Here is a 23,514-nt window from a genome sequence, read left to right on the forward strand (position 1 = left end):
GGAGATATGAATGGTGAAAATCTTTTATTTTATATAGACAGTAAAATAATGCCAAGACACCACGGACAAACGATAAGGAAAGATCACCTTCAACATAAGTAACTAGTTATTAAAGTCATTAATACAAAACCAAATAAAAAGTGCAAAAGATTAAAAATAAAAAGTATTATACTAAACACTTGTCTTCACCAAGTGATGTAAGAGACTTAGGCAAACATGGCCTTGATTGTCAAGAACTCTTACGATCAATCTTGGATCCCGAGACGACTCACACACTCTACGATGGACAATGGATGATGGTGGTGGATGATGGTGTTATGGTGGTGGTGGGTGGTGGATGAGGTGTGAGAGAGGTGGTGTGCCAAGGGATGAGGGAGAATGAAACCAAGCTCCTCTATTTATAGGCTGGACAGAACGCTGGACACGGCCCCGTGTCCGCTGGACACGGCCCCGTGCCCGTCTGACACTCTCTCTCTTCATTAATTGTAATTGCGAATTACAATTAATGTGCCTGCTGTACTTTCAACACGCCCCCGTGCCCGCTGGGCACGGCCCCGTGGTGAGCAATGGAAGCTTCTACTGGTTTGTCTTTTCTGCTGCTTCCTGGGCACGCCCCCGTGTTCGCTGGACACGGGGCGTGTTCAGACTCTGTTTTCTTCTCTTTGTTTTGGGAGGTGCCGTTGAGGGTCCGGGCAGTCCACTTTTGTTCCTTTTCTTGTATTTATGGTAGAATTAGTGGTCTTTTTGCTTCTTTTGTGATTTTGAGCTCATTTTATCCTGAAAATACAAAAGGAAGACAAAAACACTCTTTTTCCAACATTAGTACTTAAAAAGGGTTAGTTTTATGCCTTAATTGATGTGTTTTATATGTTGCATTTTACACACATCATTATGTAGTGTCCGCTGCGAATCTTAGGTTAATGCGTTTTAGGGCGTTACAAGTTGGTATCAGAGCCTAGGTTTGAGCGAAATCAAGTACAAATGAGTGAGTACTTGAACTCAAACCTGTGTGCTCTTGTGACTATTGACCCGTACAATCCAAGACTCGATCAAGACCGAAAGGTAAGATTTAACATAAGTAAGTATGTGGAAAGTTACTAATAATGATGAATATTGAAAGGTGAGCTTGATGGATAATGGGGATGTTCCGCAGTCGCAAGCTAGTACGAAAGCTAAGGTGTGTGGTATGTCAGGAAAATGGACCCCAGGTACACAAATTTTAAAAATTTGTAAGCATTAGTATGTAGCATACCCTTATATATGAGGGTGAAATCCTCGAAGGATTCATATGAGTGTGGCACGAACTTAAGACCGGTTCCTGGATATAAAGTGCTAATTCTCATGAAGGCACGAGACTAGTATGTGGATTGCACGCCTGGCCAGTGTGCAAAAAGCATAGGACGCTCGTGAGACCATGAGAGACACCACGTGTATGTCCGGACGAACTGGGATGAGGGTCGTGTGGGAGGGAAAAAGGGGTCCAACGATTCTTTAAGAATCGGGTTGAACATGAGAAAGAAAGAAAAGAATGGAAAGTATGAGTGAAAGGTTTGAATTCGTGAATGAATTCAAACATGAATGGAAAGGAAAGAATGGAAGGTATGAATGAAAGTTTGAATGCGTAGGTGAATACGGATCAAGTTCGCGGAAAAAGTATAATTCGATGCAAGGTAAGTAAAGTTTACGCTCATTTCGTAGAATACTTATTTGTTTTATGGGTGATAAGTACGATAAGGTGAATTTGAAATAAGATGTTCCAACACGAATCGATACGGGTCGGAACAAGTTAGAACTGGCAGTAAACCATATTTGATGGTGAAAAGGGTAAAATGGTAATTTGGTCATGGAATAATGAAGGTATAATGAGTTTTGAAAGATTTTGTTATGAGGTATGCCATGATAAGTAATAAGGGTAAAACCGTAATTTAGTTACATGGATGAATGAAAATAATGTTTAAAGAATACCTTATGGCGTAAGCGATAATGGGTTAAATGTATGGAAGAAAGGTTTAAAGATTATAACCATACGGTAAAAATCCGAAATGAGCCAAATGAACGAATGGTAAATCGATACCATTTTATTTAAAATGTAAAAGGTTTGGGGCGTTTAGACTAAATGGGTCAATTAATGATGATATGATCAGATGATGAAGATGATTAATGAACGTTTGTTGAGTTTCATGCTCACAGGATGAATAGCATATGGAAATTACGTTGCTATTAATTAGCAAGTAAAAATGCAATGTAATTAAACGGGTCACCGCATGATCCAAACCAGGTATGTACAAATAAGATTGTAGCTATAAAGTGTGACTTTTGGTTAATTATGTATTAAGGTCTTTGTCGTAAGAACCGGAGCATTTGTTGACCAAATCGCCCTCGAATGACAAAGCGGGTCAATGCCTTGACTCGAGTCAGGTATGTGTAAGTAAAATTTTAGTAAAGATGTGTGATTTTGGTCAATTACGTAGTTGAAAGTCCCTCGTCGTAAAAGAAGGGCTAAAATTTACCAAGAAGCCCTCGAAAGGCAAATTGGGTAAACGACCCTTAAAGGTAGTTGGAAATAAGTTTTATAAACGAATAAACCTTTTTGGTCGCGAAGAGGTGAAAGGTATATGTCCTTTTGCTTAATGCCTTATAATGGGCATTTTTCGTAAATTGTCAAACCGAGGGGTAAAATGTGGAATATTAGATTTTAGTAAGGTAGATCCACCACGGATATAGTTATGGTGGAAAATGAAAGAAGTCTTAGTGTGAAAGTAGGAGGCATGAAAAGCTAGAAGCGAATAAAGGTGATCCGTACTTAAAATGGACTTAAATACCCTTAACGGGTCAAAATAGACATATGAGCGAAAACGGGTTTAAGAATGTATATAAACCTGTGATATGAGCCTAGTTCGATAGACAATGTTAAAATTAGGGGGTTCATGAGAAAATTGGGATCAAACAAATGTGTTTGTTTGATAAGTGCATAAACGGGTCGAATAATTCTTAAATGAATATTAAGCCGAAAGCTTGTAAGTTAAGAATCTTCTTAATCCGGGCATGGGATTTTGAGTCCATGTGAAAGAGGATTAAATTTTGGTCATATAGGAAGAAACGGGAGGTTGAACGGGTAAATGGTTCAAAAGTTATGCGCGTTTAAGTATGCAAGAACGACGGGAAAAATCTGCTGATGTGCAGGTTCCACCGTAAATTACGGTGGGTACCGTAATTTACGGTGGGTACTGGGGATAAATGATTACACCGTAAGACAGGAGGTTTCCATCGTAAAAAGGTTGCCACCGTAAGTTACGGTAGGTACCGTAATTTACGGTGGATGTCAATTTTGAGCAAAAATATATATAAGCCAGGGGCTCTGCCCCTTGGACCCCGCCAGGGGCTGCCGCCCCTTGGACCCCACTTCTCTCAGGGGCGCTGCCCCGAACCCCCGTTATTATAGAAAGATACATACGCACGTATGAGTTATGTATGAATGTATGCAAGTATGAAAGATATGCACGTATGAAGTTACATAGTAATGTATGCGCGTATGAGGTTATGTATGATTGTACACACATATGTAGAGATGCAGGAATGTATGTACGTATGAAGATGCATATGTAGGTAAGTACGAATGTATGCATGAGTGTATGTGTAAATGTAGAGATGAAGTAATGTATGAACATACGTGGATATGTATGAAGTAGGTATGAATGTGTGAACATATGCATGAAGAAAGAATTATCGTCCATGAAGGTATGAGGAGTATGTATGAATGTATGCATGTACGTAGAGGTGTAGGAATGTATGTAAGTATGTATATATGTATATATGTATGAATATGTGCACGTGTGAAAGTATGTACGAATGTATGATTTAGATACGTTTGAGTATTAACGTTATTAATCGTGTTCCCGTTGAGAAAGTAGTGTAATGCAAGTACGAGAGCATTGAATGCATGAGGAATTGAAGTTGATCTCGGAAAGGGTAAAGTTACGTTATGCTACGAATTGAACCAATTATGAACCTTGTAAGGGTTTTATGAGTATGAATATGTTATCATATTTAAAGTGTTGAATATGTTATGGAAGGATGCTTACGATGAGAGCTCATTTTGCTGACGAATGAAATCAATCTGGTTAGAGGTCAATAAAGGAATGAAATATTAGTTCAGTCTTAAAGTATTCAGTAACGCCCATATGTATGAATGTATTTAGGTATGAAGGTACCTATGAATGTATGCATATTAGAAGAGATGTAGGGAGGTGTGTATGTATACAAATAGGACTGTATGAAGATATGAAGATACGCATGAATGTACGTATGTATGTAGAGAGAGATAGGGATGGTATGAATGTATGTAATAAATGTATGAAGGTACGTATGAGTGTGTGTATTATATAACGATAAGCAAGCATGTAAACATGTATGTATAGATGTGTTATTGTTGCAAGTAAGTTTTCGGTGTTTGTAAATAGATGTATGCGTGTACATATATATAAACGTATGTAAGTATGTATTAAATGGGATTGAATGTGCACAAAGGAATAAAGCTTGTATGTATGAACATACGTGTGAGTGTACGTACATGAGTATACTCAGTAGTATGTAACGTTAATAGATGTAGAATGATGTTAACCTTAGGCTAAGCAAGTATGGGTGACTATGAAATGGTAGTTTTGTTGTGATAACGAAACAAGAACTAAAGGCTATACATTGTATGTATGGAATGTAATCTTAAAAGATGAGATAAAAGTATTATATTCGTTGTAAACGGATCATACGAATGTATGTATTATTACAAGTTTGAAGAAGTATGCATATTGACTTGTTACTAACGGGTAAAAAGGATATGTGACAGTATGGACTATTGTAATGAGTATTTGTGCGATGAAAGCAAGAGTGGCATGTCCAACATGATTTATGAATAAAAGTAGTAATAATCGAGTTGTTATGGAGAAAGTAAGGATAGGACGTGCAGTTATATTTGTTCATGAATGAGGCATTTTTATAAAGTATGAGTGCATTCTTGTCATGGTATGTATCTTGAATGAAATGAATGAATAAACATGTAGTGATGGATACCACTAAGGAACTAACATGAGGCAAGAATTTGGAATTTAAAGATGTATGGGTATATTTCATTATTGGGTTACATAGAAGGACCGGTAAGTAAAGGGTTATGTTTCCGTGGAAGTAAGCAAGGTTTCGGGGACGAAACCTCTTTTAAGGGGGGTAGACTTGTAACACCCCAAAATGGGTTTGATAATTTAAACTCGGTTAATATAAAGGAACCGGGTAAAATACCGTTTAGGGTAAAAACGGAACCGTAAATAAAAGTTGACTAGAAATATTTAACCAAGTGGTGACATGTATATAAGTAACAAGATAACGAGTGTAAGTCTCATTATTAATTGAAACGAAGTTTAAGGGACCAAAACCGTTAAAAAGGGAAACATAATCTATTAAATAAAAGGAAAACACACACACACACACACTTGGTGTGTGCGTGGAACGAGCAGGAAGAAGAAGAACAAGGGTTCAAACCCTTGTTCATGATAAATCATCAAATTGAAGGGTGGAATGAGGTCCAAATTCACAACTGAACATGAATTAACGATCACCTTCGCAAGGGGATCATAAGGTATGTCTTAAAATTTAGATTTGATGATCTTGTTCGAAGTGGGTTATGATCAATCCATGAATTTGTATGAAATTAAGCATGTAGAGGTGTTAGAAACATCAAGTAGAATTTATGTTATGAGTAAATTCAAGTAATTGGGTGATTTAGAATAAAACCCATTGCATGAGTGTGAAGATGATGATCATGATGAACTTGAAGATGTTATAGTGTGATTTTGTGATATATAGGGCGTAGTATGATAGGCTTAGATAGATAAACTTGATGTGGAATTTGTGATTATGAGATTTTGCTTGAATGTAAGGGTTCATAAGATGAAATAAGGAAGAACATGCTTAAAGCACTTGTACATTATGCTTAGAAAATGATACGCGCACCAGGTGTTTGATGAAATGTCTAAAAGACAATAATAAGTGAAATTGTATGCAAGTAGTGGGTAAATGGATATAGTTCATGTGAGTATTATGTAGGGATGATGTCGAGTATGTTTTATGCCTGTTTGAGTGGATTAATGATGTTAAGTATGCTTTATGTAGGTCGTATATTAGATGTGAATTTGATATGGTTGTTCACATATATAAGCATATATGCTAATAAGAATGTGAATGTAATGACATGAGTGAATAGGAATCATGTCAAGATGGATGGGAGCTTTGAAGGCTAACGGGCTAAGAGGACTCAGTCAAGTAAGCGAACGAGAATACGGACGCGCAAGGTAAGTGCACTCCGAACTTACTCTTTAGTTGTTAATGTATTTATGAAATGTGATTATTGTTGAATGCAATGTAAGAAGATATGGTTTGATGCAAGTAGTAAGTTAAGTTTTTAATGGAATGGGTTAGAAGTGGTTAAGAAAAAGATTCGATTTGGTTAGGTAAGAAAGGGAACTTACATAATGAAATTATGCTTGAATGAATAAGATGAGTTATGTATATTTGAGGACATGATCATGTAAATGGAAGCTAATGTACTAATCGCTTTTCTCTTGAGAATTAATGTGTAGTATAGGCATGGTAACAAAGGATGTGAAGGTTGACTCCACAATCTGATGCGAGTAATCGAGTGGATGGATGAAGGGGCTAGTATAAGAAAAAGCATGAAACGTTGACGCGCTATTATGCTTGTGCTAAGATTTTTGTATTATGTCACCGGTTGCTAATAATGTGTTTGAATGTGGTGACTGCAGGCTATACATGTTGGATGTTTCATCTAGAAGCGTACGCGGTTGAAGATCGAGTCAAGACACGGATTGTATGTGGGTGTATACGTAGTCACTTAATTGAGTCATGTATGTTAGTTTTGCATTAAATTATAAAAGAGATTAATGTATTTAAATGAAAGAAAGAATATCATGAAGGAAAATTTCTAGTTATGTAGTGTCCGCTGCGAATCTTAGGTTAATGCGTTTTAGGGCGTTACAAACGACGCTTGTAACGAGAGCAAATTCTTCCTCGTGGGTCCAAGATGCCATCTTCTTCGGGTTGGGTGGATAGCGGTGGATAGTGACGGGTTTGGAAGTGGGGTAGCCAGTGGATAGCGACGATTTGGAAGTGAGGCAGCCGGTGGATAGCGACGGGTTTGGGATGGGGTAGCCGGTGGGGTTGGGGGTTATTTATAGCGGACCCGGGTGGCGGTTTGGGATAGCCAAACGGTTTGAATTTAAAATTCAAACTTTCAAAATGGTCAAAATGGCCCGCTATGACATGACGGGGTCAGCGAATAGGAGCCAGCCAGCTAGCATGTCACCCCCGCCCCATGCTCGGCTTGAAACCCAAGCCCTAAGGGCCATGCCCCAACCCAAGCCCCATACCCCATAATCTTAAGGCCAATTATACAGTACAGTTTCTCTCTCAACTTTACATGTCAAATTATAAATCAATAAACATGAGACTCACGCTCTTAGTCTCAATTAACCTTCTCATTTAAGTGTTATTTAATTAAATGTTACCAAATGGTGAGCTTTAGCACAATCACAATATAACACATATATATGACAAAATTTATTAGCTTTAACGCATATTAATAATTATAGCAACAAGCTTTAGTACATAACTGAATAATTCAATATTCATAGGTTCACATAATAATCCATGATAATAAATATTTTATCAATTAAAGATGTTTAATAGGCCATAAAAACTCTCACCTTTGCATCCTTTAAAGAAAACAAGAGAGAGTTCATGAATTTCAAGCATCCAATAAAGCTTAACCCGTTAAGAGATTGATAAAATGCGAAGATCATATTAAATAAAAAAAATCGCTTCAATAAAAATTGTACTAGCGTACATGTTCCTCTAACTAATGTTCTTTGGTATTAATTTAAATTAAATAGAAAAATCGCTTCAATAAAAATTATACTAGCGTACACGTTCCTCTATACTAAGTGATGTTCTTTGGTATTAATTTAAAGGTTTATCATGTGCATGCAACGACTAAGAAAACTTACTATTAAGATAATATGAACACTAACACAAATATAACAAATTTGTGTATTAGTTCCACATAGTCACACAATTTCACCTTTTAAACATATAATATACTTTAACTATGAATATTCAATAAAATCCAATCATATAAGATATAGGATGAACTCGTCTAAATCACTAATAGTTCTCAATTCATGAACCTTGTCATTTCCTAAAAGTCAAAATGGTCATTATGTAATTAATGAAAACTTAAGTAAGTTGTAAAAGTTTCTCCATAGTAACTATGGAGAAATAATAAACCGAGTAGCTGACATTCTTTTAAGTAAAATAAATGGTAATTTCATATATCAACTCATTTTGACCAGTCAGTCGTAACTTAATTGCCTATACATGAGCACCTCCAACCCGAGGATGCGAATGGCATCCGTGAGCAGGGCGAAAGATGTGGCGCCCAATGTGAAAGAGAGAGTAAGAAAACACCATCGGCAAAGACCATAAGATTATAAGATGAGAAAGAGAAATATCTGTTAAAATTAAAATATGTAGACGAGACAACTCAAAACACAAACAAATAACTTCTTAATAGAAATTGTATTTACCTCCACTCACTCACCAAAATGCCTAGATCTACCAAACTTAATCAAATTGTAATCATGATGAGCAAGTGAGCATATCCTAGAAAACTTACTTTACCTTTGAGAAAAACATGATTATTTACATAACAAAAGAATTTTTTATTTTTTATATTTTATAGAAACTCACGTCCCTTTCACTCATTCAAAAGCACAAGTAAAACACACGCGCCGGATGCTCCGGTACGCATCCAAAAAACATATATACACACACTAGATCACATACACTCACCCCCTTTGTATAAAAAAAATCTATAACACAACCTCACGCGCCTTCGTCACTCCGCCGTGTGTTCCATGCTCTCTGCACCTTTCTCGTTCACTGTTCATCACACAAATATCCGAAATTATATACACACATCTCACTTGAGCTCTTCATTCAAGATCTGCAGCTAATTTCTCCTTCAGATTCTTCCTGTTTGACTTTCAATCATCATCATTCACTTCAATTGCTATAGATACATTGTTCTAACAGGTACTCTCTCTGTGTTTTGCTTCAGTTAATACATGCATAGTGTGTTGTGGTAGCTTCTAGATTTGATTTTGAGTTAATCGACTTGAAATGTTGTTGTTAGCGGTGGTTGTTGCGTGTTCGATTGTCGGTGAGGTGCGAGTTTTGTAGTTGGGGCTTTTTTTAGGCTAGATCTGTTGGTTAATTGTTGATTTAGGTCAGTTGCGATTATGTTGATGCTATCGATAGTTCTGTTATTCTGTAGCTTGTGATTTATGATTGTTGATGATTTGTTTGTGTGGAAGTGTTGATCTGTGTGCGAATTTGGAGTGAAATGTTTGTACTGGACGGATGAATTTGGCTGTATTGAAAGTGAGTTTATGAAAATTGATTTAGGAATTTTGTTGATTCAGGTTGTTGAAGATGGAGAGAAGAATTGATACTCATGCACCGCTTGATTATGTTGAGCTCCAGATATTTCCGAGCGATAACAGGTTTTCCTTTTCTGAACTTGTTTAACCGAGACTTTAGTTGCCAAATCGATTTTTGTTTATGCCGGAGTCGATCACTTGGTTTAGGTTTTACATAGAATCAACATGTTGACCTCATTGCATGTGTCCGGAACTCCGGATGATGTGTAACAAGGACCGTGAAAATCTTCGTCTGTAACTAGATTGATCTAGTTAGGTCAATGAGTCATATGATATTATGTCAATTATGCATAAATAATCTGAAGTTTGACTTATTTAGCTGTTCATTCGTGATTTATTGCTAATCACATGGTCTTGTTTAGTTTTGCACTAATAATTTTAAATGCCAGTTGTTAGAAAATACTCATAGACCGTACCTTGGTGCAGCTTCCACTTGTTAGAAAATGACATTATGTAATGTTTGCTTGCTTATATCAGACTCCATTTATTTCCTTTTCTCCTTTGCCAGTAAAGGAGTCAAAATGTTTGTTGGAAAAATTATGTGCCTCTACTAAAACTTCAATATTTGAATGTGAATCTATAACAGCTTCAGTGTAAATAGAATATAAATAAAACATCAACAACATTTGCTTTTGCGGGATTTGAACTTATTTAACTTATGACTCGATGATTAGAATTAAGTATGGTCCGAGAAATTAACCTAATAACCTTAGAATGTTAAATAGGAATATACCTCCAAACCACCAAGCTGTATTTATAAAAATTCATAACGCATACATGGCAACGTCAACATGTTTTCCGATTATTATAATTGTTCAATGTATGAGGCATTTCTGTTATGTAGGTATGAGGCATGTGTATCAACTAGCAATATAATTGAAAAGGTGGCATCTGGAGACTTGCAACAACTGTTGTTGCATCTACCTCAAGTCAAAGATTTGTCATCCAAAACCTCCGACTCAAACTTCAGAATTCTAACACCTGAAGATGGCAGCAATGCTGACTGGTTTACAATAGCCACATTAACAAGGTCCATATCACATAATTCATATGTAATCTTTATTATACGTTTCTTCTATTTCCATAGCTGTGATTCTCTTCTTACTCGCTCTAGTAATTTCAATTTGTCAGATTCTTAAACATTGCTGGTTCACCAGATGTTCTTAGTATTGGAAACGAAATTTCTCAATTAGAGGAGACCAGAAAATTCCAACTTTCATTGTTTGCCAAGGTAGGTTCTGTTTTCCGTTTTCTATGTTCATTTCGAGGTGAATGACTATTGTTATTATGTTTACCAGGCTGAAGTTGATATGACATCATCCTTCGAATCCAAGTACGTTCTTTACACTCGTATCATCATATCTGTTTCTTCTTTTCATGCATTTTCTCAACCGATTTATATTCCGATAGGAATGAACTACTGCGAGCAGTCGATTCAAGGCTCTCAGGCTTGAAAGAACAATTGGCTGAAGCCCTCAACCAGGCTACCGGTATTACATGCTCGCCTCAAGATATCTCCAACTTGGAAAACTTTGCTCATCATTTCGGAGCAGAAGATATAAGGTATATTCATATAACATAAACTATAAGGTATATTCATATTACATCAAGATTAATCATTTCGGTTACCTGTTTCAGGGACTCGTTACAGAAGTTTTTAGAACTGAGTCAATTCCCATCATCGAAAGACTCTACACCCAAAAAAACCGTTACAGCTACTCACCCTTCGCAGTTAAATCCGCCTGTAAAATATGGTGTTTCCCCAGCAAAAGCTGCACAGATTGAAAGACAAAGTTCAACCGAGAGTGAAAACTCTTTTTCAAGTGAAGACGAACCAACCGTTGAAAGAAGCCGAACCGTTACAAGATCTGCAACACCTAGAAGGTTAGCATCTCCAATGAGACGGGTTCAAATCGGACGAACTGGCCCACGCAGGGCGGCTACAATAAGTATCAAAAGTCTCGGTTATTTTCCAAATAGAGAGAAAGTATCATTATCAACTCAGAAAGATGCCACCTGTCACACTAGTGATGAGGAAGAAGACTCAGAGACACCTGCTAAACAAAATGCATTGAGAATGAGCGTGCAAGATAAAATCAGTCTATTTGAAAACAAACAGAAAGAGAAAGCAGTGGAGACCGAGAAGTCAAAGACGGTGTTGACCGCTCCTGTTGCAAACAAAGCTGTACTGAGAAGATGGAGCTCGGGAATGAGCGAAAGTGCTGCCCGAATCGAAAATGATACAGTTAACAAAACTTCTGAAGATGGAGCATGTGGCAACGCAGAGTCTTTGACTAAAATTTCTCCGAGTCAAAGTTCTGAAACTTCAAAAGACGTTAAATCGTCCTCACCCAAAAAGGTTAAAGCGGACATATTAAACCTGGAAATGGAGAATTCGGAGGATGAAGATGACGGAATTGGTGAAAAGCATCCTGCGTCAATCGAATGGAATCAACGAAAGGAAGCGGAATTGAACCAATTGTTTAAGAAGATGATGGAAAGTAAAAGCAAGCCGGTTAGACGTCATAGTGTGACGAATGATAATAGCAAAAGTAAAAGTAATCCAAAGGAGCAAAGAGGTGGATTTTATGATCATTATAAGCAAAAAAGAGATGAGAAGCTTCGAAAAGAAGCTTCTGGAAAGAAGGCTGAGAAAGAATCCCAATTCAAAGAGATGGAAAAATTTCTTGACGAGAAAAAAGCCGAAATGGCATCTAGTAACACAAACGATAGTCGGAAAAAAACCATTTCGAATAAAGTTAAACCTCAAAATTCTCAAAAGAACCCGACCCAGTTGTTAAATACCAAAAGGGAAACCGCAAAAAGTTCTATTGTGAAGAAAACTACAACTACAACTACAAATAAACTATCTCCTTTGCCTGCTGCACGCAAGTCATGGCCCGCGACGACCCCTTCACCAAGACCTGCTGGTGCCTCACCTGCTAAAACTCCAACCGGGCCCGCTTCTAACACTAGTATAACTCGAAAACCGCAATCTACATCATCGGTTGTACGTTCAAGCACAAAAGTTGAAAAGTCGAAACCACAACCAAAGGCTCTGAAGTCAACCCCACCCGAAGGTAACAAGAACGTTAAAACCGTCAAAGAGAAAAGGCAGCCAATGGTGACAAAAACTGCACCGGTAGTAAAAACGAAATCCCGAACTCCAGTAGGCACTCCTAATGCTGCCACTGCAACCGCTGCCACGACCGCCACCGCCTCCGCCACTGCCGCTAAACCCAGCTTTTATAACAAAGTTACAAAGAAAAGCAGTGTGGTCCCATTGGAGACGAAACCGTTCCTGCGTAAAGGAACCGGGATCGGGCCTGGTGTCGGTGCGGTTGTTGTCAAGAGTAAAGGTGTGGCTCAACCCGAGGAACAAGCTGATAGTACTGGAGATATGATCGAAACTGAGAAAAATCCAGCGGTTGAGGTCGAAACTACTGAAATCATAAGTGAAAGTCAAAATCAAGAGACGGAATGCGAACCACCGGAATCATATACCGAATCGGAAACCCAATTGCTTACTCCCATTAAATGTGAGGAACCGGAGAGCTTTAAAAATAAACGGTTCGATATGAACGGCGATGGTGTCAGTAAGAAGACGGAGATTGAAGAAGAATCAACGGTTTCGATTTCACCAACTGCATGGGTGGAAATTGAAGAGAATAATAATCAGGATGAGATTATTCCATGCAAGGAAAGCCCTACTCAGGCATCCGGTCCAGCCAATGTTGGTGCGCCAGCTGGAGCTTCGAGTCCCCGTGTTCGTCACTCTTTATTTCAGATGCTTCTTGAGGAGACTACGAGTGAAGCCGACAGTTGTGAGTGGGGAAATGCACAACACCCTCCTGCTATGGTGAACCAAAAAGATGCACCGAAAGGATTTAAGCGACTGTTGAAGTTTGCTAGAAAAACTAAAGCTGATTTGAATCTGACTGATGGTTCTAGCCCATCAAGCATTTTCAGGAGAGGATGAAGGTGACAAATCTCAAGGTAATTAAGGTTAATGCTTTTCATAATGGATCAGGCCGGGCCACGCTGGGTTGGGTTGGGTTGGGGTGAGTTGACTCATAAACATTATTTTTTGACCTTTTCTCTTGAATCCAAGTACTAGTCTAAATGTTTTTAAACAAAGTGATTTGGAGATTGTAAGCTTTTAGATACACTTTGGGTAACTTTTGACCTGTGTCATTTTTAACTGAGTTTACACATTTAACCAGTTAAGGTGACACGAATGAATTCATTCCTTTTTAATGATCGATTGCTTGCTGACACGGTTTTTAATGTTATGTGGTGTTTATTAGCTTAAGCATGGAGGGGGAATGGAATGAAATGAAGCTTCTTTATTGCCAAGGTTCATGAGAGTGGCAGATTTGTAAAATATACTTGATTCCTGTATACAGGTGAATTTGGTTGTAAGGTTAAGCTTTTCTTTTTGAAGTTCAAATTGGTATTTTGTTGAGGTAAAAGTTAAGAAACAATAACTCTTTTTCCAGCATGTTATGTGCTTTTGGAATTTTTCATAGACACCGACAATGTAAATTCAGTGCTATATTCATCTTTTAGCTTAAAGTATTTCATATTTTTCTAGGTCAGTTTTTTTTTTTTTTTTTTGTATTTGTCTTGTTGAGGCCGGTTATTGTACAAAATGCCTTAACGTACGCTGCGTACGAGATTCAGTATCAACATGCGAAATTTGGTTTATAACATGTGACTTCCTTCTTTTTACATGCGGTTTTGAGTTTTTTTGGAACATGTGATTTCCCTTTTTTTATGTACATGTGATTTTCATTTTTTTTGCAACATAACGTTCGATTTTGTCATTGTGTACGCTTCGTACGTTAAGGCATATTGTACGATACACTTTTTGTCTTGTTAAACTATCAATTGTAGCACCAATGGTAAAGCCTAGCAGAACGGGCGGGTTGGAGTTGGTAACTGTTCGTTTTATTATCAAGTTCTGATAAATGAGTTTAGGTTGAAATGGATAGTTTCTATAACAGTGGAGGGGTTGAGGCATAGCAGTTTGTGAGACACCAGTTAAGGTGGCAATTAGCAATTTTGTGAGGGTAGATTTCTTTGAATATCATTTATTGACTCATTTCATATAACCTATGTTAACTCAAAATCTAAGTAGTTAATGCAGTAAAAAATCGGATATCGGTCAAGGACCGGTATTTGAGACATCGGTACGGTGGGATATCGGTAATTTTAATATCATGCTATATATATAGCAATTTAACACAACAATTCAGTATACTCTGCTATAATTAACAAATTAATCTTTTGCACAATTGTAGCAAGTAGGAACTAGTTAAGACTTAAAACACTAACATTTAACAATGAAAACTAAATACACTAATAGGAAGAAAGACGAATGGCAAAACTAAGAAGAAAGATACTGATATCAGGAATATCGGTGATATATCGGTCAATATCGACGATAATATCGGTACCGATATCTCACCAAAGGACCGATAATCGATATATGACGATATTAACTACATAGCAAAACACTATTTCTTGTACACGATAGATATATATAGTTGATAAACAATATGATGGCAATAATAATCTAAATGTTTGAATTCACATGATTACAACACGTTTAGAGCATCTAAGCCTTTCTTTTTTTAGCTAAGAAATTTCATTGGGCCCATTTTAGATTATCAATAACTCAAATCAACATCAACCCGTTTATGAGTGAACCCGAGCTCTAGACGCTTCTATTTAGGAACTGAAGATGGGGGAATATAGCATCTACATGTGACCCGTAATGCCGTGAAAAGACCAAACTGATCCGATTTCTACTTTCTTCAACAGTATGTTCACCCAAAAACAGTTGAATGGATGCTAGTTTCACCATTTCGTTTCCAATTACAATGTTGTCATCACCATAAAGCTTCTCTAATATCTACACACAAACCCACAAACATCAACCCACCTGCATTTATTATATGACTTGGTAAGTTGGATTACCTACCTTGATCGATGCTTGACAATGGTCGCGTGACCTCTGTAGTTCTCCGATTAAACAAAATGCCTGTGCGATGTAATCCTCTGCCTGCCAATTCATTGTTTTTTCCACTTCATTAAACTTCGCATGGTATGATGAGGGGATTTACCATGTTAACACCCGGTAAAAAAAATATGTTATATATGTATCCGGCATAAGGTAACAACATATATATTTTTAAACGATGACACTTGACACCATATATTTTCAGACCATGACATGGTAAGACCAACAGAAAGAAGTGCGGGAATTTTTTTAATGAACAAGACATCAAAATACCAAACATAATGAACCGTTAAAAAGAACTCATGGGTCCGCCACTTTAATGCCATGTATTAAAAAATAGGAGTAAAAAAAGGTAGGTAGAACTCACCTCAGCAACCTTCTTGTTGTATGGATGCAGTGCTGATTTTAGTAGATCTAATGATCTTAAAGCATTTGAAAGTGTAGCGTTATGCCATTCACCAGAATCTAATAAACCCTCCAACCTGATCTATCATATAATGCCAACATGCAAAAAAAATCTAGTATACATAATAGAGAATAACAATACTTAAAAGCATATAAGTTTCATGCCAAATGAAAAACAGACCAACTTCATTTTCTTTTATGAAATGATTAATAAGGTCACATTTTTATTCCATGCAACTTCAATAAAAAAACACGTATCTTTGATTTCAAGGATTCTTCTTATCACTCGTCTCGAACTTCAAACATATAACATTTTGAAGGCTAGCCGATCTTAAGCGGGCCTAAGTCAGACTGTTGCTAGCTATGTTAGGGAAATTTAATCAACTTATCTAAAACTGAGTATTGATATATCCTAATTTTACATCAGATAAATGGGTAAAATCTAAAAAACCTACAAGTCGTTAACATATTAAAAAGTTGAAGTTGCCTAAAATGTATTAAAAAAGTTCAGATAATTATCGTAATAATACTACTTAAGACATTATTTTTTATTTATATAACCTTAAAATCAAATGTCGAAGGCATATGCCACTGACAAAAACAACCTTATACTTTGGAAAGTTAACAAAAATGCCCCCCCTAGACTTTGAAAAATGTCACTTACAACCCCTACATTTCTAAGAACTTTATAGAAAACATTGTTTTCCCAGGTGTTTTTTTTATGTACGTTTTCAGTTGGCCTACGTTTTGACGTAAATTAAAAAACATTGCTTTTCCCACGTGCTTATTTTAATGTACGTTGGCGGATCTAGAAAATCCGCATAGGGGTAACGTTTCAAAAACAAGGGTAACGAAATCGAAAAAACGCCAATTTTCCAAAAATTTACACTACCGTCGGAGCGTCAAGGAGCAACGGAGGTTACCCCTTGTAACACTATAGGTTCGCCCCTATGTACGTGTCGGTATAAATTCACGTTTCAACATTAGTTTTTTTTTTTCAGCTGGTAAAAAATAATACGTTTTCATGCTTATTTTTGCGTACGTTTTCAGTGGGTCTACGTTTTGACGTAATTAAACTCAAAATAAAAGGTTAGTCATACCTTCCGATACAAATCTCCGCCTTTTTTACTACAGCATTTGAAGCTTCCAGGTCACGGAAAGCACCGCAGCTCAAACAAAACCCGGGTTTAATCCGATGGGTCGAACCAGTTTCTTCACACAAAAAGCTTGCCACTTTCTTGACCTCGTCCCGTTGGACCCTACCAACCTTTGAAAAACCAATTCTCAGCTACATAAGAAGCTTATAATCATACCATTTGAACACAGTAATAGCATCAAAAACAGTACCTGCAGAGGTAACCCACAAGAAAAGGGGTTGATTTTCTGTTGTTCATAATCGGCCACAGAACTATCCAAGACTGCACCCGAACAATTCTTATTCGTACACCGAAAAGAATTTATAACAAGGTCAGATAGGTTTATTTGTGAGCAGCCGGTGCATGAACATACAAATGCATATTGCTCTTTTAAAGACGACTGGCGGTTGTTACAACTCCACTGGCCAACCTGAGAAAGCATCACAATTAAATTTATTATATTGAGGCATAGTTATTAAAGGCGTTAGGCGCACTCAAGGCGCGTAGGTCTCGCCTGGAGCCTAGGCGCAAGGCGCAAAAAAAGCGCGGGCCTGAGAAAAAAAAAAGCGTACATAAAAAAAACAAAATATTTTTATATATTAGAAAATTAATATTATTCTTCAAATAAAATAAAACTAAAGCTATCATATAACATTTAATATCGTCTATTTAGTACCAAAAGTTATAAAATGCTAGTTTATGAGTGTAGAAAAATAGTTTCCGTTAGATAAAAGTAGAAATCTAGCTGGAATCTTGCCAGAATTTAGAGAATTTGGCCGGTAACTCTCTAGAATCTAGGAATCTCGTTGGAATATGCGCATGAACCATCACTCGGAGAATTAAAGCGCAATTGTCTTGACTTAAGGCGCAATTGCCTCGCCTTGCTAGGAAATTGGGCCTAGGCGCAAGAGGCGATGGCTTTTAACAACTATGTATTGAGGTGTGTAGAATCTAACAAAGGTAACCCTAGCATGCCAACAGTTGTTACCGGGAATAAAAATTACCTGGGGCCCGTAAGAGAGCTCAAGTGGATGACCTGCTGTCACGAAACCTATTGCTCGTATGTATAGAGTTCGAGAAAGAAAATATGTGTGGATATTCGGCTGGCAAGAATGGTTGTACAAGCTTCCGGCCAAATAAATAGCTTGACCAACTCTCACCTATTAGTACAGTAGTACACAATTGGGAACATCACAACACATGAAAATTTAGTAAACAAAAGTGTTAATTCACATGCTTTTTTCTGCCAAATTTATAGAATGGATGGTACACGTAGTGGTAACAGGTAAACCTCACAAATGCTACAAAAATCTTCTTGATATAAAACAATGAGAGACGCACTCTACATGGAAGGAAACAATGAATTGGAGTGTTTATAATTGGCATAGAATAGCATAAACAACAATTCGTTAGCAGAAAACAACAAATGTGAGTGTTCTAATTGTTAAAGTAACACTTTGATTTCCACAAAAAATAGCAAGCATTATTACATTAGTGCCATATGAAAAGCTGACAACTGCTTACATAAAGATGGTGTGTCGTGAAAATGGTCATTTACCATCTTTATCTTGTCATATTTGAAGAACCTTGATGAAAGATGAAAAAATTAAGATAAAAAGAATAAACTACTTATATTTGAAAGATATCTACAAATTTTGACTTGTCACTTCATTTAAGAAATGTTTTTGAGTATATATAAGATGTCAAAAATAATAACCTTCGGTAAGAACAAATAAAAGATATTAGTGACTCAAAACCAAGGCTGCAAACGAACCGAACGAATGTGTTCATGAACACTTACCAAACGAGATTTTTTGTTCATGTTCGTTCGTTAAGGAAATGAATGTGTTTGTGTTCGTTTGTTAATTTTAGGTAATGAACGCAAACAAACGTTCATGAACACAAATGAAAACAAACGAATACAAACAAGCGTTCATGAAAAGAATACATAGGACACTGATACTTATTAAACATTCATTTGTCAAAATTTTGAAGTATTTAAACAAAATATAAAGATTAAAAGCACGAATGAACTATCGAACATAAACGAACACATTACCAAACGTTCACAGACATAAATGAACGAACACAACCTCTGTTCATGTTCGCTCGTTTAGTTAAATTTCTTGTTCGTGTTTGTTTATTTATTAAACAAACGAACCACAAACAAACTTCCTGCCGAACGGTTCATGAACTCTTCGCTTTACATTCGGTTCGTTTGCAGCCCTACTGAAAACAATATCATCAATTTATTTGTAAAGATGATGATAGGGACATAATTAAATTTGTAGATAGGAACATTGGAATTTTCATGCAGCAAACCTAAGGAATGTGTTGTAATTTAACGGGACGAAGAAAGTACCCGTACTAGCTACACCACAGTAAAACACAATGTGTTGTGTATAAATACGCCATTAAGACATCAAAAGGAGAACAGAAGTAAATTAATCCATATAAGATTTTCACATGAGAGCATACTTATACTTGTATATATACACACACACACACATATACCTGTTCCACAGTGCTAGTTGTATTATTCCCAGCTGAGCTTGGGGGACCAATTGAATCAGCAGATCTCATACGAACAATTGCCATAGAATTCACTTTGATTTGTGACAGAAGCAAGACACACTGCATTCGGAGAAAGACAACAGAAGGTAAATCATTAATTGTAGGTGAATATAACAAATGTCCTAAATATATGACCTATACTTCTGTCCAATCATGCATATATGGTAATGCTTTGGTTTTACCAAAAGCCCAAAAGATATGTCTAAACGGCCTTAAGGTACGAAATAAGGAATCTCACCTGTGATATAGTGTCGCCAGTTAATGGAATGTTGGAGCCATAACAATGGTGAAGACACTTCATAAGAACTATTGAAGATATGTGTAACTCCAGTTTAGCTTCTGGATCAAGTTGTAAATAATTGTGACAAAGCTCCTGAAAATGTAACATATGGAAGCCACTTAGCGAGTCTTTTTTATAAAGTACATGGATGGTCCTTGTGGTTTACCAAAATCTTGGATTTGGTCCCTAGCTTTTCAAAAGTAAACGGACGGTCCCTATGGTTTGCACTTTGTAACGCTTTTAGTCCCCAGCCAACACATCTAAAGGTTTCAGCATGTCCAAGTTAGAGACTAAATGTGTTACAAAGTGCAAACCACAGGGACCATCCATGTACTTTTGGAAAAAGTTAGGGACTAAATGCGTTACAAAGTGAAAACCACAGGGACTATCCGTGTACTTTCGGAAAGCTAGGGACCAAATCCAAAATTTTGATAAACCACAGAGACCATCCGTGTACTTTACTCTTTTATTTAAGTCCATGGACCAAATGGGCATAAGAGGGTGTGTGACATACCAAATTCACAATAGCGGAAGATTCACCAAAACATTTATTTTGTTCTATAGACTTCACTATAACTCGACCCCCCAATACTATTTCAGCCGGTAGCGCAATGGGCCAATTTACTCCACATTCATGTTTATGCTCTGCATGTTGCTTGATATTCACACCATCGTCAATTGCCTTCGTAACACTTGCAACGTAATTCTCAAGATCACTAGCCAAATTAAAACCAATATCATGTTTCTTTGTATGAAACTGTCGGTCTTGACCTCTGGCACGTATTTGGCACAGCTGAGAGCAATACAAAGCCATCGAGCAAGATGAACATGGAACGATATCTGCTGGTAGTTCGTTAAAGCAGAAATGGCAATGTGTTTCTCGACAATTCTTTGATACTATCTGCAAGTCAACGATAAGTCAAACATTTATGCGCAAAAGTGCCACGGTGTTCACTAGCAGTAGAAAAGGAAGACATCAAATGTACCGCAGCATATGGTTCCTCTGCATGAAGCAACGTGGCTTGAGGTATGTCGGTCAATGACACCATGCCTCTTCCTTTCGTTTCCGTTTCTACACACTGCAATTGTATATCTTGTAGTTGATCTGTTACAGAGGACCTACATGGTAAGAAACTAAGAATCATGGATGAGATATATATTTTTTATTCTGTAGCTAATAGAGGTAAAAGAAAATTACCATGGATGTCGGACTCTTTGCACTTAATAACATTCGGTGGAAAGTCTTCACCGTTGTTTTGACCTAGAATGAGCTTCATCTCGCCTTCTATCTGTCGTTTTCCGCTTAAAGAGTGTTCCATGCATAGTGAAACTTTCAAGTCACAAACTGCATCGTTATAATTTTGCATAGACGTGTTTGCCTTACCTCTTCTATACCATGCCTACAGTGTACATATGCTTAAATATCTCAAACATAGTAAGGTAAACGATAGTGTTGACAAAAAGGTTTGAGAAGGCGTCTCACCTTTGAGTAACTTCTACAAATTGCAAGAGCCCGATTGCAATCCCGTAGAGACTCCAGAAAAAGACCCATTTTCTGTACCATAGTTCAAACATTCAATATGAATATATTTAATCACTTCAAATACAATGATATATTCCATATAAGCATACACTCGCTCCACATGAAAAATGTGATGTTTCTCTCCACATGTCCAATAAAATGTAAACGTCTAAATACGCTTCCGTAGCCCTTGGTTTTTAAAAAACGTGTGGTGTTCTGATGCTTTTTGATCCCAAAAGCCGATGCGTGATGCGCGAAGTGTGTGCATCAAGTATGTTAGGTGTTCTTTGTTAAAAGATGCTAAAAATTATTATTTGTAGATAATATTGTAACTTGTTAACTAAAATATAAGATATTTTTCAATTCAAATAGTCTACCTTGTTTAAATACTCGAACCCATTGCTCAATAGATGGTCAAACTTGTTCAAGGATTTGAAAAACTCACACCCATTGCATTCACGGTCCAGTTTCTCTAAATACTAGTCAATTTCATAAGGCGCCGCATCGTGTGAAGGGCGCATTATGTGCCCCTGATGTGCACGTTTTTAAACCAATTCGCAGCCAACAAAAAACAGGCAAACCTAGCATAAAAACTTTGCTTTCCAATGAGACACTAAGTTCAAAGGTAGTTTTCAAAACATTCTGAAATTGTTGCAGTTTTCATTGATAGTAGGAGCATTATATAATAAGGTGCAAACAATCTTACTACTTATCAATCGATAACTTATATATAGCATGCTATACATAAGCCGGGATTCAAACGAACCTGCAATACAGCCGCACGATTCACATACAGTGTTGCCACCAGATTCTTTCCCATAACATCCACATCTCTCGGAGCAACTCGTAGTGCCTGCATTAACATTACATTTCTATTCAAATTCAAACAGAAAACAGGTAGCTTCGTGAATAATACACAAGCACAAGAATATTATATTTTATTACTTAATTAATAATCCACCATCAAACATAAATAATTTCAATCCAACAGTAACCTCCAATAAACTACAAATCAATCTAATGAAATTAACATTTCAACTCAACTAATTCAAAACCTGTGTGTAGAATCGCAACGCATTTGAATTATCTCCATTGGAGAGGCAGTTGTTCCCCTTGAGTTTGAATTCCAAAGCAGATTCCTCGTTCTTGAGACACAGCGACGTGTTCGTGTGCGCTAAATCTTCGATCATCTGGTTAATTGAGTAAAATGTGATCAATCAAATGTTTAATTACATGATGATAAGCGGATCTATTACCTGGTGGAATTGGGGCAACTGATTGAAGAATTCATGGAGAGATGAGCAAGTGTTATGAAGATTTGGAGGATTGCTTTGAGAAATTGAGAGAATTAGGGTTTGTGAGATTGCTGATTTGAGTTTCTCCATTGATACGATGACCTGAAAACAAAACCCCTTTGTTGGGGTTTTAGACGGGTGATTTTTCTTTTTAATCTTTCCTGAGTTAATTTTTAATTTTATTTTTTTTAGTTAATTATATATATATATATATGGAACCCATTAAGTCTAACCATCATTCAAGTCAATATCCACCGTTTGATCATGCTGAGATGAAATCTCAGCCGTTTAAACTAGCAAAAATAATCACTCTAATGAAGGTTATTTGCAGTTTTCTGCTGGTGGTTTTGCTCCAGAAATTTAGGCCCATGATCTCCACTCCTCTTTTGCAAGTTTTCTCCTTATTTTTAGACCCATTATACACCATCTCTCCCTTAAAATCCTACACACCATCTCTCTCTTAGGGTACCCGGGGTACCCACCGAAACCCCCATCGGGGACCCCCTTTGCCGAGCGGGATGGTACCGCCGTTAAATCGGTGAGGTAGAGAGAGGGTGGAAAACGGTGGGGAGCTGCCGAAGAGAGGGGGAGGAGAGAGAGAGGAGAGAGGGATGAGGGACCAATCAAAAGTTTCCTTTTTTTTAAAAAAAAAAAAACCAATTCACCTAAGAGGGGAGTGCCGCCATCAATTTAGGGTGTTAGGGGAGTTTAAGA

General features: G+C 37.1%; 2 protein-coding genes and 1 long non-coding RNA gene across 6 annotated transcripts; 2 read left to right on the forward strand and 1 right to left on the reverse strand.

Moving 5' to 3' along the window:
- The first annotated feature begins 5,501 nt into the window (after positions 1-5,501).
- LOC110874480 lies at positions 5,502-6,963 on the forward strand. The gene is made up of 3 exons (XR_002555985.2): positions 5,502-5,626; positions 6,251-6,338; positions 6,810-6,963. It is a non-coding gene; the product is annotated as an uncharacterized LOC110874480 (long non-coding RNA).
- A 1,912-nt stretch (positions 6,964-8,875) lies between these two features.
- LOC110878108 (microtubule-associated protein 4) lies at positions 8,876-14,152 on the forward strand. Its single transcript, XM_022126367.2, has 8 exons — positions 8,876-9,156; positions 9,546-9,626; positions 10,408-10,593; positions 10,695-10,794; positions 10,862-10,896; positions 10,974-11,126; positions 11,202-13,559; positions 13,871-14,152. Exons 2-7 carry the CDS (start codon positions 9,556-9,558, stop codon positions 13,540-13,542), a joined length of 2,886 nt encoding a protein of 961 aa, XP_021982059.1. The 5' UTR covers positions 8,876-9,156; positions 9,546-9,555; the 3' UTR covers positions 13,543-13,559; positions 13,871-14,152.
- Positions 14,153-15,105: 953 nt separating this feature from the next.
- On the reverse strand, positions 15,106-22,933 carry LOC110878109 (SET and MYND domain-containing protein 4). 4 transcript variants are annotated; one of them, XR_002557641.2, is made up of 16 exons: positions 22,762-22,932; positions 22,561-22,695; positions 22,272-22,358; positions 21,467-21,538; positions 21,182-21,383; positions 20,970-21,088; positions 20,498-20,884; positions 19,942-20,076; positions 19,644-19,763; positions 18,134-18,289; positions 17,341-17,559; positions 17,094-17,260; positions 15,956-16,070; positions 15,550-15,630; positions 15,227-15,480; positions 15,126-15,183 (listed from the first exon to the last, which is right to left on the reverse strand). XR_002557641.2 is itself a non-coding variant. In XM_022126368.2 (15 exons), exons 1-15 carry the CDS (start codon positions 22,888-22,890, stop codon positions 15,283-15,285), a joined length of 2,322 nt encoding a protein of 773 aa, XP_021982060.1. In that variant the 5' UTR covers positions 22,891-22,932; the 3' UTR covers positions 15,106-15,282. The 4 variants fall into 4 exon arrangements, 2 of the variants coding, with proteins under 2 accessions (XP_021982060.1, XP_021982061.1); XR_004866951.1 differs by having other exon boundaries at positions 15,106-15,480; positions 15,956-16,075; positions 22,762-22,933; XM_022126368.2 differs by having other exon boundaries at positions 15,106-15,480.
- Between the last annotated feature and the right edge of the window lie 581 nt (positions 22,934-23,514).

This window comes from Helianthus annuus, chromosome 9 (assembly GCF_002127325.2).
Source record: "Helianthus annuus cultivar XRQ/B chromosome 9, HanXRQr2.0-SUNRISE, whole genome shotgun sequence".
Taxonomy (NCBI): Eukaryota; Viridiplantae; Streptophyta; class Magnoliopsida; order Asterales; family Asteraceae; genus Helianthus; species Helianthus annuus.

Coding starts and splice junctions, on each gene's coding strand:
- LOC110878108 (XM_022126367.2), top strand. CDS start 9,556: ATGGAGAGAAGAATTGATACTCATGCACCGCTTGATTATGTTGAGCTC. Junction 10,594..10,694: donor ACAATAGCCACATTAACAAG/GTCCATATCACA, acceptor TCAATTTGTCAG/ATTCTTAAACATTGCTGGTT. Junction 11,127..11,201: donor TTCGGAGCAGAAGATATAAG/GTATATTCATAT, acceptor TACCTGTTTCAG/GGACTCGTTACAGAAGTTTT.
- LOC110878109 (XM_022126368.2), bottom strand. CDS start 22,890: ATGGAGAAACTCAAATCAGCAATCTCACAAACCCTAATTCTCTCAATT. Junction 22,359..22,560: donor CGTTGCGATTCTACACACAG/GTTTTGAATTAG, acceptor ATGTTAATGCAG/GCACTACGAGTTGCTCCGAG. Junction 20,077..20,497: donor CTTCCGCTATTGTGAATTTG/GTATGTCACACA, acceptor TTACATTTTCAG/GAGCTTTGTCACAATTATTT.